This window comes from Carex rostrata, chromosome 32, assembly GCF_964058835.1.
Source record: "Carex rostrata chromosome 32, lpCarRost1.2, whole genome shotgun sequence".
Lineage (NCBI taxonomy): Eukaryota > Viridiplantae > Streptophyta > Magnoliopsida > Poales > Cyperaceae > Carex > Carex rostrata.
In genome coordinates, this window is record NC_135949.1 from 988,995 (window position 1) to 1,004,249 (window position 15,255).

The 15,255-nt window shown below is 32.9% G+C and overlaps 1 protein-coding gene across 7 annotated transcripts; it reads right to left on the bottom strand.

Annotated features, from left to right (window-relative positions):
* Positions 1-8,616: 8,616 nt before the first annotated feature.
* On the bottom strand, positions 8,617-14,461 carry LOC144548152 (fanconi anemia group F protein (FANCF)). 7 transcript variants are annotated; one of them, XR_013509264.1, is made up of 11 exons: positions 14,281-14,461; positions 14,111-14,209; positions 13,160-13,569; positions 12,789-12,981; positions 12,289-12,459; positions 11,810-11,910; positions 11,087-11,155; positions 10,977-11,020; positions 10,461-10,580; positions 9,358-9,480; positions 8,617-8,816 (listed from the first exon to the last, which is right to left on the bottom strand). XR_013509264.1 is itself a non-coding variant. In XM_078296851.1 (9 exons), the coding sequence occupies exons 1-9, from the start codon at positions 14,446-14,448 to the stop codon at positions 10,519-10,521; spliced, it is 1,314 nt and encodes a 437-aa protein (XP_078152977.1). In that variant the 5' UTR covers positions 14,449-14,459; the 3' UTR covers positions 9,239-10,518. The 7 variants fall into 7 exon arrangements, 2 of the variants coding, with proteins under 2 accessions (XP_078152977.1, XP_078152978.1); XR_013509267.1 differs by lacking the exons at positions 8,617-8,816; positions 9,358-9,480 and adding an exon at positions 9,046-9,194 and having other exon boundaries at positions 14,281-14,459; XR_013509266.1 differs by lacking the exons at positions 8,617-8,816; positions 9,358-9,480 and adding an exon at positions 9,046-9,197 and having other exon boundaries at positions 14,281-14,459.
* Between the last annotated feature and the right edge of the window lie 794 nt (positions 14,462-15,255).

Genomic DNA, 15,255 nt, shown 5'->3' on the forward strand with positions numbered 1-15,255 from the left:
TCTCCAAGCAGATATTAATATGGAGAACAAGATGAACGGTTCGGATCGACTGTTTGGATTTTGAAAAATCGAAAATGGGGTGACAGCACTTCGGGCCAAGTGCTTATGGAAGCACATTAGCCTATCTCTCTCTCTCTCTCTCTCTCTCTCTCTCTCTATATATATATATATAGAGTAAGGCTTGGGTGCTATGGATAGCATAGAGGGCTACGGTGCTACGGCTCAATATTCGAGTTTTTAAAATTCTAACGGTTGATCCGAACCGTTCATCTTGTTCTCCATATTAATATGTGTTTGGAGACCAAATTTTACATTTTTTGAAAAAATTTTACTATTTTTTTAGCTAGGTAGAAAATCACTTGATCTAAAAAATTCTGCACCATTCAGATATTTGATTTTCTACCTATCTAAAAAAATAGTAAAACATTTCCAAAAAATGTAAAATTTGGTCTCCAAACACATATTAATATGGAGAACAAGATGAACGGTTCGGATCGACCGTTAGGATTTTGAAAACTCGAATATTGAGCCGTAGCACCGTAGCTCTCTATGCTATCCATAGCACCCAAGCCTTACTCATATATATATATATATATATATATATATATATATAGGCTGTGGCTAATTTGCTGCCGGCAGCATTTCTTCCGACAGTGCTGCCGCTGTTTTTTTTATTTTGTGATGTCCAAACAACAAATCCAAACCGTTAGATGTTTAATCTATATTATAATCTACTTGGAGACCAAATTTTACATTTTTTGGAATTTTTTTACTATATATTAAGCTGGTTTGAAAACCGCTGATTTCAATGCTGCAGAAATTTACTGAAATCAACGTTTTTCAAACCAGCTTAATATATAGTAAAAAAAATTCCAAAAAATGTAAAATTTGGTCTCCAAGTAGATTATAATATAGATTAAACATTTAAGGGTTTGGATTTGTTGTTTGGACATCACATGGCTAAATATAGCCCCGGCAGCACCTTTGCTGAAATGTTGCCAGCAGCAATTTAGACAGACCCTATGTATATATATATATTTTTTAATTTTTTAAAATTATCGTATACAAAAACGGGTAAGATAACATAAAACCCGTTACTCTTATCCGTACCCGATAAGTTAACCAAAAAAAAAATCTTATCCTTACCCGTATTTTCGGATACAATACGGATCGAATAAATGAATAAAAGGGCGCGATTAACAACCCTATCTCCAAAACACCACACCACAGCTCAACTCTAATTTTATTTTATAAAGAAAAATTAAAGATATAAAAACTTATAAAAAAATTATAATATATAAAGAATAAAAATACTAAATTTTAATTAATAAGAGTGACTAAATCATTTCTAATTACCATATAAATCCACACCTGAAAAAGGGGCTCAAGCTTTACTCTTATGAAATGTTGTAGGGGATGCAAACAAGTGACATTTTTTTTATTTTATTTTTCCTTTGAATAGTAAAAAAACAGATGCTTAATTTTCCTAGAAAGAAAAAAAAAAAAAAATCATGCACCATGTTATGACTCTCGTGCTGTGAGAGGAAAAGGAATCCAGTCAGGTTAGGTCAGTTTATAAGAGTTATTTTAAGCAATAGGCCTACATGAGATTTCCACTAAAATTTAAAAAGAGTTACAAGGCCTAAGTGGCTAAGTGGGAAAGAGAGAAAAAGAAAAAAGAAAAAGCAAAAAGCAAAAAGCAAAACAATTTTTTTAATATAGGACATAATTTTAAAATTATAAATTAAGTATATTTTATTTTTATATACATTAGTGTAGTTATAGAGGTATATTATACAAAATATTTGGTGCAATGAAGGACACTCATAATTACATTAAAACTAAAATATATTTTTACAAATTTTTATATATTTTAAGAGATATAATTTTAAAAAAAATAGCGGGGACAGGTGTCTCTTTTGTCTACACGTGGCTCCGTCAATGTTATAGGGTGTCATTTAGTATTTTTTTTTTTATAAATAATAATTTTGTTAATTTCGATATCTATTTATTTATTTATAAATGCATCTTGCAGAAATCTAAACCGTATCTCTCCATAGCCATTTAATAATAACTTCAGTTCAATAGTCAATGATGTACGTAAATTTGTTGATTACAATATAGTTAACTTATTAAATTATGTTCAGGGTCTTTTTGGCTTTCTGTATGTACTTTGATTTTTATAAATCTACACACAAAAGGTATTTGGAATTTTTTTTCTTGTTTATAGGTTGTACTTTTCTCAAACTTTCCGTCAAAAAAGGAAGAGAGAGAGAGAGAGAGAGAGAGAGAGAGAGAGAGAGAGAGAATTTATACTTAGATTCGAATTTTTTTTTATAAACCATAATTAAGAAAATTATTTTTACCAATCCAGCATGATTGCTTTTTTTTTTTCAAAAACCAGAAGGACCGAAGGAGCCCTCCGGTCTCAGTTTTTTCCTTTCCTCAAGACCGGAGGAGCCATCCGGTCTCAATATTATTTTTTTTTTTTTACTTTTTCCACTTTTTCCCGTGCGGCGATCTGTGTAGCATCTCTATTTTTTATGTATATGTGTATGTATAATATATGTATATGTGTATGTGTATGTGTATGTGTATATATATATGTATATATATGTATATATAATATAATATAATATATGTAGGCTGTGGCTAATTTTCTGCCGGCGGTGCTACCGCCATTTTTTATTTTTGTGATGTCCAAACAACAAATCCAAACCGTTAGATGTTTAATCTATATTATAATCTACTTGGAGACCAAATTATATATTTTTTGGAATTTTTTTACTATTTATTAAGCTGGTTTGAAAACCGCTGATTTCAATGCTGCAGAAATTTATTGAAATCAGCGGTTTTCAAACCAGCTTAATAAATAGTAAAAAAATTCCAAAAAATGTAAAATTTGGTCTCCAAGTAGATTATAATATAGATTAAACATCTAACGGTTTGAATTTGTTGTTTGGACATCACAAAAATAAAAAATGGCAGCAGCACCTCCGGCTAAAATGCTGTCGACAGCAAATTAGCCGGACCCAATATATGTATATAAGTATATAAGTATATATGTATATATGTATATATAATATATGTGTGTATATATCAAAATCGCTATATCCAGACTGTTGAATTTTGTACTCATCTTAAAAAATAGTAAAAAAAATTTCAAAAAATATAAAATTTTATCTACATGCATATTTTAGCATAAATATTATGTTGAACAGTTCGGATCGACAATTTGAACTTTGAAAGCGAAGATATAAAATATGAGGTATGAAAAAGATGAGGCATTAAAACCCTACTCATTATACATATATTATATATACATTAAATAAGAGATGCTACACAGATAGCTGCACAGAAAAAAAGTAAAAAAAAAAAAAAAAAAAAATTGGGACCGGAGCCTTGGTCCGGTCTTGAAAAATTTTGTTGGGATATATGCAGTGGGATCTTCTGTGGCTTCCGTTAAATTTTGAAATAAAAATAGGGAGACTGGAGGGCTCCTCCGGTCTTGAGGAAAGGAAAAAACTGAGACCGGAGGGCTCCTCCGGTCCTTCTGGTTTTTAAAAAAAAAAAAAAGCAATCATGCTGGATTAGTAAAAATGATTTTCTTAATTATGGTTTATCAAAAAAATTCCTTAGATTCAGCTGAGCTCAGTGTAGGGGTGTACAAAAAGCTCACGATTTGAAACTTAATTCGGAATCAGTTCGGATTCAACTCCCTAATGATTCGAGTTGAAACTGATTCAGTTAATTTATGAGTTGAATCCAAGTTACTTCCAACTCGGTCGGACTCACACCAAATCCTAGTCCATATATTCCTAATTTTTGCGTCCCTAAATTTTATAAATATTTTCCACAATCTACTATATTACCGCTTGAAACTAAAATAAATAAATCATTGCTTCTCAAACGACTAAACTTTATCTGTTTGATAATTTTTAATTATGTGCTATTTTCGTATTTTCGTATTTTCGTATTTTCGTAATTTTTAATTATGTATTGCCTTGGTCTCATTATGTATTGTCTTTAATTGTGTATTATTTTGGTAAACTGTAATATTTCTTTTGTTATAATTAAATTAGATTGTCTCACTATGTACTACATTATGAGTCACGAGTCGACTCGTCTTGACTCGAGTTGTTTATGAGTTGATTCTAAATTAAAGTTTTTGACTTAGAATTGAATTAGCAACTCGGACTCAATTCAGTTCATGAGTTCGCAAATTGAATTTAAATTGTCCTCGACTCGACTTATGAGCAGCCCTAACTCAGTGTACCAATTACCACATTTCTTTTGTTTATAGAATTAAAATATAACAACAGAAAGGGACAGCTTATAGGTGGCATCATCAAACATTAAATAGCTGACGAAATAAATAAAAAATAGGGAATTTCATATGTATCCATCAAAAATCTCGAAATTATGTATCCCACCTCTAAAATTCATAATATCATATTTACCCTACTAAGTTTAAAAAACTCACAAATTTATTCAATTTGTTGACTTTTCTATTAAAACTTATTTTAAATTTATTGAGTACCCATTTTATCCTTTATTAAAAAATAAAAATATGTGGTTTGTGTTAGAAAAATATTGTCTTCTAACTGATCGATTTCCAAGGACAAACGATATATTTCTCTACTTGTGACACATACACAGTGAGATTTTAGGTATATGCTTGTATGTCACAATTAAAAAAAATGAATCATTTCCTCTTAAACTTGTTTAATTAGAAGACTAAATATTTTTGTTAAACATGTTACATATTTTTATATTTTAATAGAGAGTAAAATAAGTACTTTATAAACTTAAAATGAGTTTTAAAAGAAAAGTCAATAAATTGGATAAATTTGTGAGTGTTTTAAATTTAGAAGGGTAAATACGATAATATGAATTTTAGAGGGGGAATACGAAATTTCAAGGTTTTTAAGGGGTATACATAAAACTCTCCCAATAACAAAATATAGCAAAAGGCTCTCACACTTTAACCCTCGCAAAACCCCAAAATACCGACTTTTGTCCTTACAAGTGGAATTTGTTTATTGATCATTTTTTTTAAGAATAGCATGATTATTTTTATGTTTGGTAAAACTTAGATGTTATGTCTACTTTTTGAAAGTAACAATTCAGCGGTTTTAATTAAATTTATTCAATCAGACAACAAAAAGTTAGTTTAGATTAAGTAAATATATAAACGCATAAACACATGCATAAATTCATACATCATACATCATACATGTAGTGTGAATTATAATAATCATAGATGCGTATGCTTCTCATTAGGTGAAGTCGCCTTTATAATCAAAGTATAGTGTATCATCATCAACGAACTTGTCGATGTGAACAGATGAAACTAATAAAAAAAAAGGGGAAATTGGTTATTTGCCACTCCAAAACCTTCAAATTAGAAAAATGCCACTCCAAAATTAGAATTCATCAAAATGCCACTCTAAACTTAAAAAATTCAGAATTTTGCTACTCTAAATTATTAATGACCAAATTGCCCTCTCCATCTCTTCTTCTCCATTTTCTTCTTCTCCTCCGCCTCCCTGGTGGTTCTGTCCCGTGCCTCCGTTATCTTCTTCTCTGATTTCATCGAACACCTTCCTTGCATCACTTAATAGCCCACATCTTGCATAGGCATCAACAAGTGAACTTGAAATAACCAAATTGGTCCAACAAAAGCCGATAATAAATAATTGCTTGTGGACCTGTTTAACCAGCCAAGGATCTAAAATTTGATTGCATGCAAGAATAACTCCAGTGAATGTGTACCAGTTGTAACCATATGAAGACCTCCTCAGCCAGAAATACAAACCCACAGCATCATATGGAGACCCATTTCGAGAAAAAGCAAGAATCATGGTATTCCAGGAGACATGATCCCTGTAAGGCATTCGATCAAATAGATATTTTTGCACGGTCCATTACACCAAGCCGGGCATAACCAGAAAGCATGACATTGTAAGAATACAAACTTGGGTTAGGCATTTTAGCAAACAACTTATCAGCCTGAGAGAGATCGCCATTCATGAAATGGAAACAGAGAAGATGGGTGGCGAGTTGAGCGGAGGTGTATAGGCGGGAGACACGGAGAAAGAGGGATTAATCATTCAAATTGCACCAACTGGAGGCACGAGACAGAACCACCAGGGAGGCAGAGGAGAAGAAGAGATGGAAGGGTAATTTGGTCATTAATAATTTAGAGTGACAAAATTCTGAATTTTCTAAGTTTAGAGTGGCATTTTGATGAATTCTAATTTTGGAGTGGCATTTTTCTAATTTGAAAGTTTTGAAGTGGCAAATAACCAATTTTCCCTAAAAAAAAAAGAACCCAATTTGGGCCGAAATTTTTTTAAATACCATAATAAAAAAAATAAACCAAAACACCTCCGTTTTGAGGGAATTCCACCTTTATTCAGGCCACAGATTAGCTTTGCGGTTCCATTTTGAGGGGACCGCAGAGCCAATCTGCGGTCCCACTTTGCATGTTACAACAAATCAAAACACCCCATGCAGCTCGTTAAGTGGGGCTGCAAATTGGCTCTGCGGCCTTAGTAAATGTAAAATTCCTCCAAAACGGGAGTGTTTTTTTTTTTTTTTTAATTATGGTATATAAAAAAAATTCAGCAATTTGGGTTATGTGTATTTTTCTGTGACCAACGTGAGCTATGTGTATTTCTTTCTTTCTGAGATAAGGGTTTCTGGATGAGAATTCAATTTGTGTCTTCCCGTAGAAAGGCGAGATTTATTATCTATATGCGTTAAGTCTGCTATTCATAAGCTATGTATATTTCAAAATAATCTACTTTTACTCTCTCTTTTCTTAAATTTAGTCAGAGTTGTGAATAACATATAAAAAAGTAATCTACTTTTCGAGGACGAATGGTTCATTTTTCTATTTTTATATATGCTCGTGCATGTGTCAGAAGTAGAAAAATGAACTATTTGTCCTCGAAAACCGAACAATTAGAAGACTGATATTTTTCTTAAACATGCTACTTTATTATTATTTTTTTTTAATAAAGGATAAAATGGATATTTTATAAATTTAAAATGAGTTTTGATAGTATATACGATAGAATGAGTAAATTTATGAGTTTTTGAAATTTAGAAGGGTAAATATGCTTTCATTAACTTTAGAGGGGGTAGATAATTTCAAATAAATTAGGGGTATACATGAAATTCCCCCTATATATTGAATAAGATGGATCTCATGTAATACAAATAACTCGCGTAAGTATCGGATATGTTATTTTTAACAATCTGATACAAAATAAATTTAAATTTCATAAAATTAACAGTAGCTATTCTTATTGGACAAACGCATCATTTTTCTTTTACTATTTTTTTTTTATAAAATTACAAGGGATGCTTTTACAAAAATACACAAATATTTGACAGAAAATAATGATCAAGGTATACTTTGTACAAAAAGTTCTAAGGTTCATAAAATATACTGGGGAACAATGTATTGGTGCTGCCACCCAATGTATTAAATTGTCATTTTATCTTTGGCCCCTCAAGGATGTGCTTCAGACGAAGGGATGCGGAGGGAAGGAACGGCAAATTTTCTGTGCAGAAGTGAGAACTCTCAAAATCTGGTCAGTTCAAACCAACTCACCTGCTCCAGAAGAGGAGAATCGGAGAGGGAGTGAAGGGAACGAGAGAAAGCGCGCACTGTTCGAGGGGAGAGACAAGACAGATTTTAGCGAAATCTGTCATCCCTAATTTGGAGTATAGGTTTTACTGTTCCGAAAATAGTCTCCCCCAACGTTCTGTCATCTTCCTTTCCTTTAATGAGAATTTCTCCTCCAATACTGGAGCACAGCCTAAAAGTAACAATTTATTTTGCCCTTTCTTTTATTAATGCATTTAAAATTTCATGAACTAAAGTCATGGACAGATATATATCCATACAACATTTAAATTTTCATGAACTAAAGTCTTGTCCCTTTTCATGAAATTGTTTGTAAATTATTTACATGTATATTTATTGGTTTATAACTTTAGTCCATGAAATTATATGGATATTTTATTGATTACTTGTTGTAATGTATTCATCAATATTATATGTTTAGTAGAAAACTATACTTTTATTTTAAACAGCCGAAATATATATTTTATGCTCTTCAATGTGAGAAATTGTCAAGAAAAAAAAATTGCTTGCAAAATGCATGTTCAATATTAGAATTTTCCTATGCAAAATATATTGCCTGTACAGATTAAACAATGTACATATATAATACTGGTGTTAGATTATCAAATTAACATGAAATAGCTTGTTTCAGAAACCTGAAAAATGAAAAAATTGTCTAAAACTTCAGTTCATGAAACTTGGAAGATTTTTAACATGAATTACACTTTTCACTGGGTATACGAGGAAATTATGATGTGTTCACATAGAGAGAATCCTTATATATTTTTTTTCTTTAATTAAAAAATGCCACTGGTTAATATTTAGGTGTCTTGATGTACACCCACAACTGTTGTTTTTTATTCGTTTACTTGCAAATCATTTAATATTCTCATTCATTTTTTTTTTATTTGAATGGAAGCCAATCAGCTACAACTGGCTTTTATTTATAAAAAAAATGTGTGCACTGACAGGTGTTCTTTTTATTTTATAATAGAAAGCAAACTAAGTGTAGACTATTAGTTTTAAAATAAAAATGAACAGAAAGGATTGTTTATTAGAGTTAAAATTTATTCTCCAGCGACCAAGTTTTTCTCTCATCAACATGACAAAATCACACAGAGGTCAAGAGGTTCCCACCAAAAACTGTCTTGTAATAGAAATTTTAATTTCTCTATCCCTGAAAATTACAAAAAAAAAAATCAAACAAGATTCTGTCAGCTAGAAATATCCCACACATTGAAAATAAACATAAAAATTGCCTTTGGTTTTTTACCTAGCAGAGTTAGTAAGCTGAGGCATTGTTTGAATTTTTATTTTTTTTTCAAAACAAACTAAAAAGAAATGCTACAAAACTGCACACAAGAAATTTCGGGTTTTTGTAGGGTAGACAATGAAAATTAAGCACAGGAAAAATGAAAGCCACATTAAAAAGCATTGTTTCTCATTGGTTAATTTATAGTTACTAATTAGTTCTCAACTCATAGAAGCATAGTAGTAAGTGCATAAGTGGGGCCCACATGAGTCATGTCAATTTTAGACAATACATCTTTAGAATCTTCTATAAGCAAAAATGGATCAACATCAGACCTTTCTTTTATACATTCCATGTAATTAAAGCAGGTTGGTGCTTTCAACTTTGGGTTATACCATAAACTAGTGTTTGTTTGAAAGGCAATCTGTACAACACTAAACCACACTAAGAAAAAGCAACACATTACCACTGTCCGTGAAAATTAGGCAAATGTCGATTCGCGTCTCCCTATTTGTCTACCACTGTGGCTACCAGATACTTGTCAAGCATAAATCGGCAGCCCCTCATAAGGCACAAAATTTTCCAGAACCTGATTTTGTGAAACATTCTTGCTTAGTTGATACTGGTTTTCAAGTGCAAGAAAGATATGTGCCTTTTCAAAAGAATTCGTGAAATATGCCTTGATTCTATGCTGTATAATAACACAATTGTCAGACAACAATGGGCCAGGGGTGGAACCAGAAAATTTAGATTAGAGGGGCCAAAACATAAAATACATAATGTGTGGCAGCTGGGGTTTGAACCCAAGTCTCCGTGACCACGGAATGAAATTCTAACCACTAAATTATTTAACATTTTATGAGGGAAGCTGAACCATATAAAGGCTTTGGAAAAAAATTTAAGCCCGGCATATGTTTGCTGGTCTTATAAGGTTGTGCATGTATGTTAGAAGTATATTTGGGATAGCTTGATGATGAATAAGTTGCAAAGTGAACCTTTGTATTTTGAAACAAAAAGTTAAAGAGGATGAAAAAGCCAGAGGCCAAGTAAGCCTGTGTTTCTGTGTTATTCCCAAATCAGATTAACTGACCCTGCTTTTTTGGTCTGGACCATTCGATCTAAACAAACATGCCAAATTTCTCGGCAATTGTCATTAAAAATCCATTTCTAGATGACGACAATAAAATCAGATTGGTGTGTTTGTTTTAGATCAGACGGTCTGGATCAGCAAAGCAGGATTCTACGATCTGATCTGGAAATAATAGCAGATAGGACTCGCAGTATAAAACAGTAAACCAAGGAGGTTTCTTTTGTATGATTTTCTGCTTGAGCAAAAAAAATAGCAAACATGCTCAACAATAAGATTAAAAGGGTTATTTATTGCCTAAAATTAAAGGTCTTGCTTTTGCTATATGAACTTGGTATATTTTGTAGCGAAATTTATTACACGATGCCACGCGGGTTTATGGGATCCACATTCATGCCAAAATCCAATTCCAATCAGAAATTTAGGAATTGGAACTGGTGGGTAATAATATATCTTTAGAAATTTAGGGATTCTGTACTTACCCACTATATCAAAATAGCCTGAATAGCCCGAAGCCATAAGAATATTTACAACCACACATCAGGCATTTGGTAAAGGAAAATGAAAAATGAAGAGGCACCGAATCCTTTCCCCAATTTCACCTATCAAGTTGCACATCTATCACTACTTCAAATCAATAGTGCAGCATATTAACAAAGAATTATGATTTACTGGTACCGGAACCGTTTATAGCATACTACTAGTGACCCGAACTGCTGGCTTAACCAAGATTTAGCTAATTATATTCTTATTCTTGTTTTTTTTTTTTTTTTCTAGTTTAACTGGTTCAGAAATTGGGCCAAATTGGGCTTTGACTGTAACTTGGTTAAATTTTAAAATTGAACAGCAAGGGTTAGTTAAGATACCGATAGAGTTGGCTTAATTCCTAACAGTTGGTAAATATGAGGTAACAATCCCATTCCTTAGAACTCACAATCCTAGCTTCAAAGTAAGATAAATATAAAACCAATGTTGCCAAATAACTAAGCGCTTCTTACATCTCTGGTGTAACTGATTTTCATCTCCTGTGCAGTTGCATCTGCTAAAAAAACACCCAAATTAGAACGATACCTACTTCATTATTCTGTTTTAGGAAGTAAAGAAAAACCTGATTGTAGAAGAAGTTCCATCAAATAGCTTTTCCAGTTCACTCATGTAAATCTTGAACAGCGGGCACCTATTAAGCACATAAAATTAGAAAATTTCTAGGGAGATGTAAGATTGCTATGGTAAAAACTTTCATGCGCATTAACAAAAAACTAAGAGTATCATTTACTTTTCCCACAAAAAGGAAATTTCTCTAACACCCCTCCTCAAATTTCCTCCGGAAATTAAAGCATTCCCGCTTTCCTATTGATTACATAGAATAACGAAAGGAGAGTCTGGATAACTTCCACAGAAAATGTAGTGCAGTGTAGGCAAGAAATTTCCTGTTTTGCAGGTATGGATGTGACATTGTGGCACTGGAACATTTGATAATGTGAAGATTTGCAGAAACTTTAAAATTACATCAGACAATAAGATCATGGTGGATTTTATGAAGATATGTGAAGGATTCCACAACTGGTAGAGAAAAGCTAGAGAAAAGAAAAAAGACGGAGTTATTAATGGTCAACAACAAAGAAATACCAGAACAGTGCCTGAATACATCAACATAGACATAGTATATTGCACCAACTGCTACAGTGACAGTGCACACAAAAGTTCAGTCTAACATATCAAAATGTATACTAAAAGAACCTACAAAAGATGAAAATTTGGTAATATCCAAGTAGAAAGGAGAATGTCTGTCAAATTTATATAATAACTATTATAAGATTTGACAAAGTACCATGGTGGAATGGAAGCTGAAAAGAGAATAGCTGGTATTTGCCAAAGTTTGTGAAGTTGACGGGTCAATGACATCATTACATAGTCAAGAATATCCTTTTCCTGTTATAAAAGAAAATTCGTAATGCGTTTCATGGACAATTAAAAAGGGCTTCTGCAATGACTGTCCTATTTTAATGCGTTTGCACTTTGCAAATACCATTCAGCATTTCTAACATAGTGCAAGTACGACCAAGTTTACAAGTTGTAAGGATATTAACACATGCCACCTGACAGTTTAAGTTCAGTAGAAAAATACAAACTGCACATAATCTTATTTTTCTTGATGTTTAATTAGCATACATATATTACTTGGAGTTCAGACAAAACAGAAAATGTTATTCTTATTATTAGAAACAGCATCCAAATTACACAATTAAAAGTTGGATATGGTATGCATAAAATTCATAAAAGAACTTCAATGTAATCAGATTTAAATACCTTGAAATCCATAATAATGTCCCGAGGATTGCATTCGCTCCTATTCCCTTGGAACAAATTGCAGAGTTTTGAGAATTGTGCAGAAACAGGAACAAAATCACAAACATTGGACGTGAACACTTCTACAAACGAATTCCACCTTTTCACAACCAAACCTAGTAGACAAATCTCCTGTTTTATTGTTAAAACAAAATAATAAACGTTTTTTTTAATTATTATATGAATAGTATGCCGAGTAGTGCCTATGATTGGCCGTGATTCTTTGTCCGAACCAGTTTTGGCTGCATATAGGTATTACTGTGTTGTTCAACTTGAATCCAAATTGACATTCTTGCTACTTTGCTTGATATTTTGAAATTTTGAGGACAAAATAGCAACCTCAGCACCATATCATTTGGGTGGGTAAAGCAATGCACGGCACCAGCAGCAATACAATCCTTGCACAGTAAAGTTGAGTGGCAAAAGCTAAAAACAAATGATAGGATTTTACTGTTAAATACCATAACTTCCAAAAAGTTCTCCTCTGAAGAAACGATTAAGTGTTCAAAAACCTTCATCCATTGCTCTTTTGGTGCAGCAAAGATCAAATTAGCACCAGATTGGATTTTAATGGTTCTTTTGTTGAGCATGTAAGAGAGACACCTCGTTCTCCATTCCTTCCATCCAAGAAGCTCCTCAATCATTTCAGAACTCCTAATTAAAAAAATGAAAAACTCCTTGTTGTATAAATCTTAAACTAGGGTTAAACTGGTACAAAACCATCCCTTAAAGGCTGTTCAGGATGTACCAAGTTTCATAATTTTAGCTAGCATCTTAATCCTCATATAAATTAAGAAAAGAAAGCAACTTTTTTTTTTTTTAACTTTCTTACCCTGGAGAAATGGGAGGGTTCAATTCTTGATAGCTATTTACAAAAGAATCTAGAACCTTCCCACATGACGACATGCATGATACCAGTTCTCTCCTCCTTGAGATCTTTTCAATTAGAAAAGGCAATTGACCGACAAAATTAGGGTTTTCCTCATTAATACTACTGTATCCGTTTGACATGTCTTCTTCTCCACGGATGAGATTTAGGCACTCCATCTGAGCAGTCAACTTCTCAAAATAATCTCTCCTACTATGGTTGCCTACTTCATAGACATAGTCTCTATCCATTTCAATAGCTGACCCAAAAAGAGAACTGAGATGTGAAACACTTAATGGGTTTGAATTAAGAAAATGCTCTATCACTAGCATTCTAGCTTCTGAAAGTGTCTCTGACGATATACGTCCAAGGCCCTGCATCATCAAGTTACATTTTCATTTATAATTTTTAAGAATATAGCGGATTATAAACAAAGAAAAAACATTAAACTTTGATTGGAAATGTTTACATGTAAATTCTTTCTTATCATTTTGACCCTTGCATTTTGTTATTCCCATAAACCTCAGTAAACTCCTACTAAGCTTTTTCTTCTTCTTTTGATAAACAGGATTTCTCCAGAAAATGGCTTTCATGAAAATTTTATCATATTTTTTTAGATAAAATGAAAATTCACTATTAGGATAGGTCATAGTTTGAAATTTTGGGATGTAAATTCCCTGGTACAGTGAATAATAGGCAGCTTATACCATAGACATTAATTACCCAATACATGACAGAATTGCACAGTTTATCTTAATCTAACCCAAAGTAAAATCGAAAGCACATTTGAGTGATTCACAATACCCCTCAATTTAGTACATATTTCAGCCTAGTAGGGTAAACTGCATTAAAACCAAAAAGAAGAAAATAAAATAAAATATAAGAAGACAGTAATTAAAAGCTTATAACTGATACCTTCGGGAAAAGGGGATCAGATGCCAGTTCAGCTAGAGCCGCATCTAGTTCCTTAACAGAACCTTCATAATCACTCGATTCACGGAGGCCTTTCAAAACCTACGAGGCAGTAAATAGTTGTGTAATGGCAGTAGTAAGGATTGGGTTTGGGAAACTAAAAGCTTGCTTACATGTTCAAAGAAGAGACCCCAACGGATGGCTTTGGTGACGTTTTGTGGGTCCCATTTCGCAGTGAGGCCGGACGACTGATAGCCAGAGGCAAGCACTAGCATGTCGACGAAGGCTTTGATTAGAGAGAGGAGGTCGTCAATGGAGATGTCCGGGTGAGACCATGCCATCTTAGCGGATTGGAGAAGAAAGTATCTCGATCGACTAAGACTAGAGCCAAGTTCGGGCGATGAGCCGATGAGGAAATTACGGCGGGATGCCAAAATCGGGGGCGGGAACGAATTTGTTTTCTCCAGTCTCGGCTTTTGAATCCTCTCCAGTTTTTCAGGATACTCAAATATCATTTTTCTAAAAAAAAAAAATTTTCAAAAGAGAAAAGGTAACGTCCCCCGAAGTTCAGTCCCCGGATAATCCCCGCTTAATAAATCCTTCCCGTTTTAGCGTCGTTCGGACGCACTTTCAACCTCCAATAACGGAAGAAGTACAATTTGCGCACGCGTTTTCAATTTCCATAACCGGCAGCGACGCGGTCCCCACTAATTCCGCCGACATTTTCCCTATTTAAGGCATTCCTCTTGTATCGCTTTCCTTTTTTTTGAAAATTGAATTGTTTTTTTGAACCTTCCTTATCTGATTTTGAACCTTCCTGATCTGATTTTTTCTTTCCTTTCTTTGTTTCAATCGATTATTTAGTGCCAGAATCGAGGAGCATCAGCATTGACGAACAGCATCGATTTTTTGAGAGCTACATTTTCTTCGTTATATTCTGGTATTGATGTAATTTTTCAATTTCGTATAATTTTGAAACTTCATTCCTTTTCTGATATGATTTTTTTCCTTTTCTTCTTTGTTTCAATCAAGTATTGAATCTCAGAAATCGAAGAGTAGCGATTTCTATAGTTTTTTGAATTAAGCATTGACGAACAGCATTGAAGTTTTGAAAATTACAGGTCATTTTTCTCATTTAATATTGCTTT

Bases quoted from the DNA above. Each gene is read 5' to 3' on its own strand.
- LOC144548152 (XM_078296851.1), bottom strand. From the start codon at position 14,448: ATGGCATGGTCTCACCCGGACATCTCCATTGACGACCTCCTCTCTCTA. The intron at 13,570-14,110 runs GTATCAGTTATA...TTGATGATGCAG, and splicing joins CTGATCCCCTTTTCCCGAAG to GGCCTTGGACGTATATCGTC. The intron at 12,460-12,788 runs GTATTTAACAGT...ACAATAAAACAG, and splicing joins AGAACTTTTTGGAAGTTATG to GAGATTTGTCTACTAGGTTT.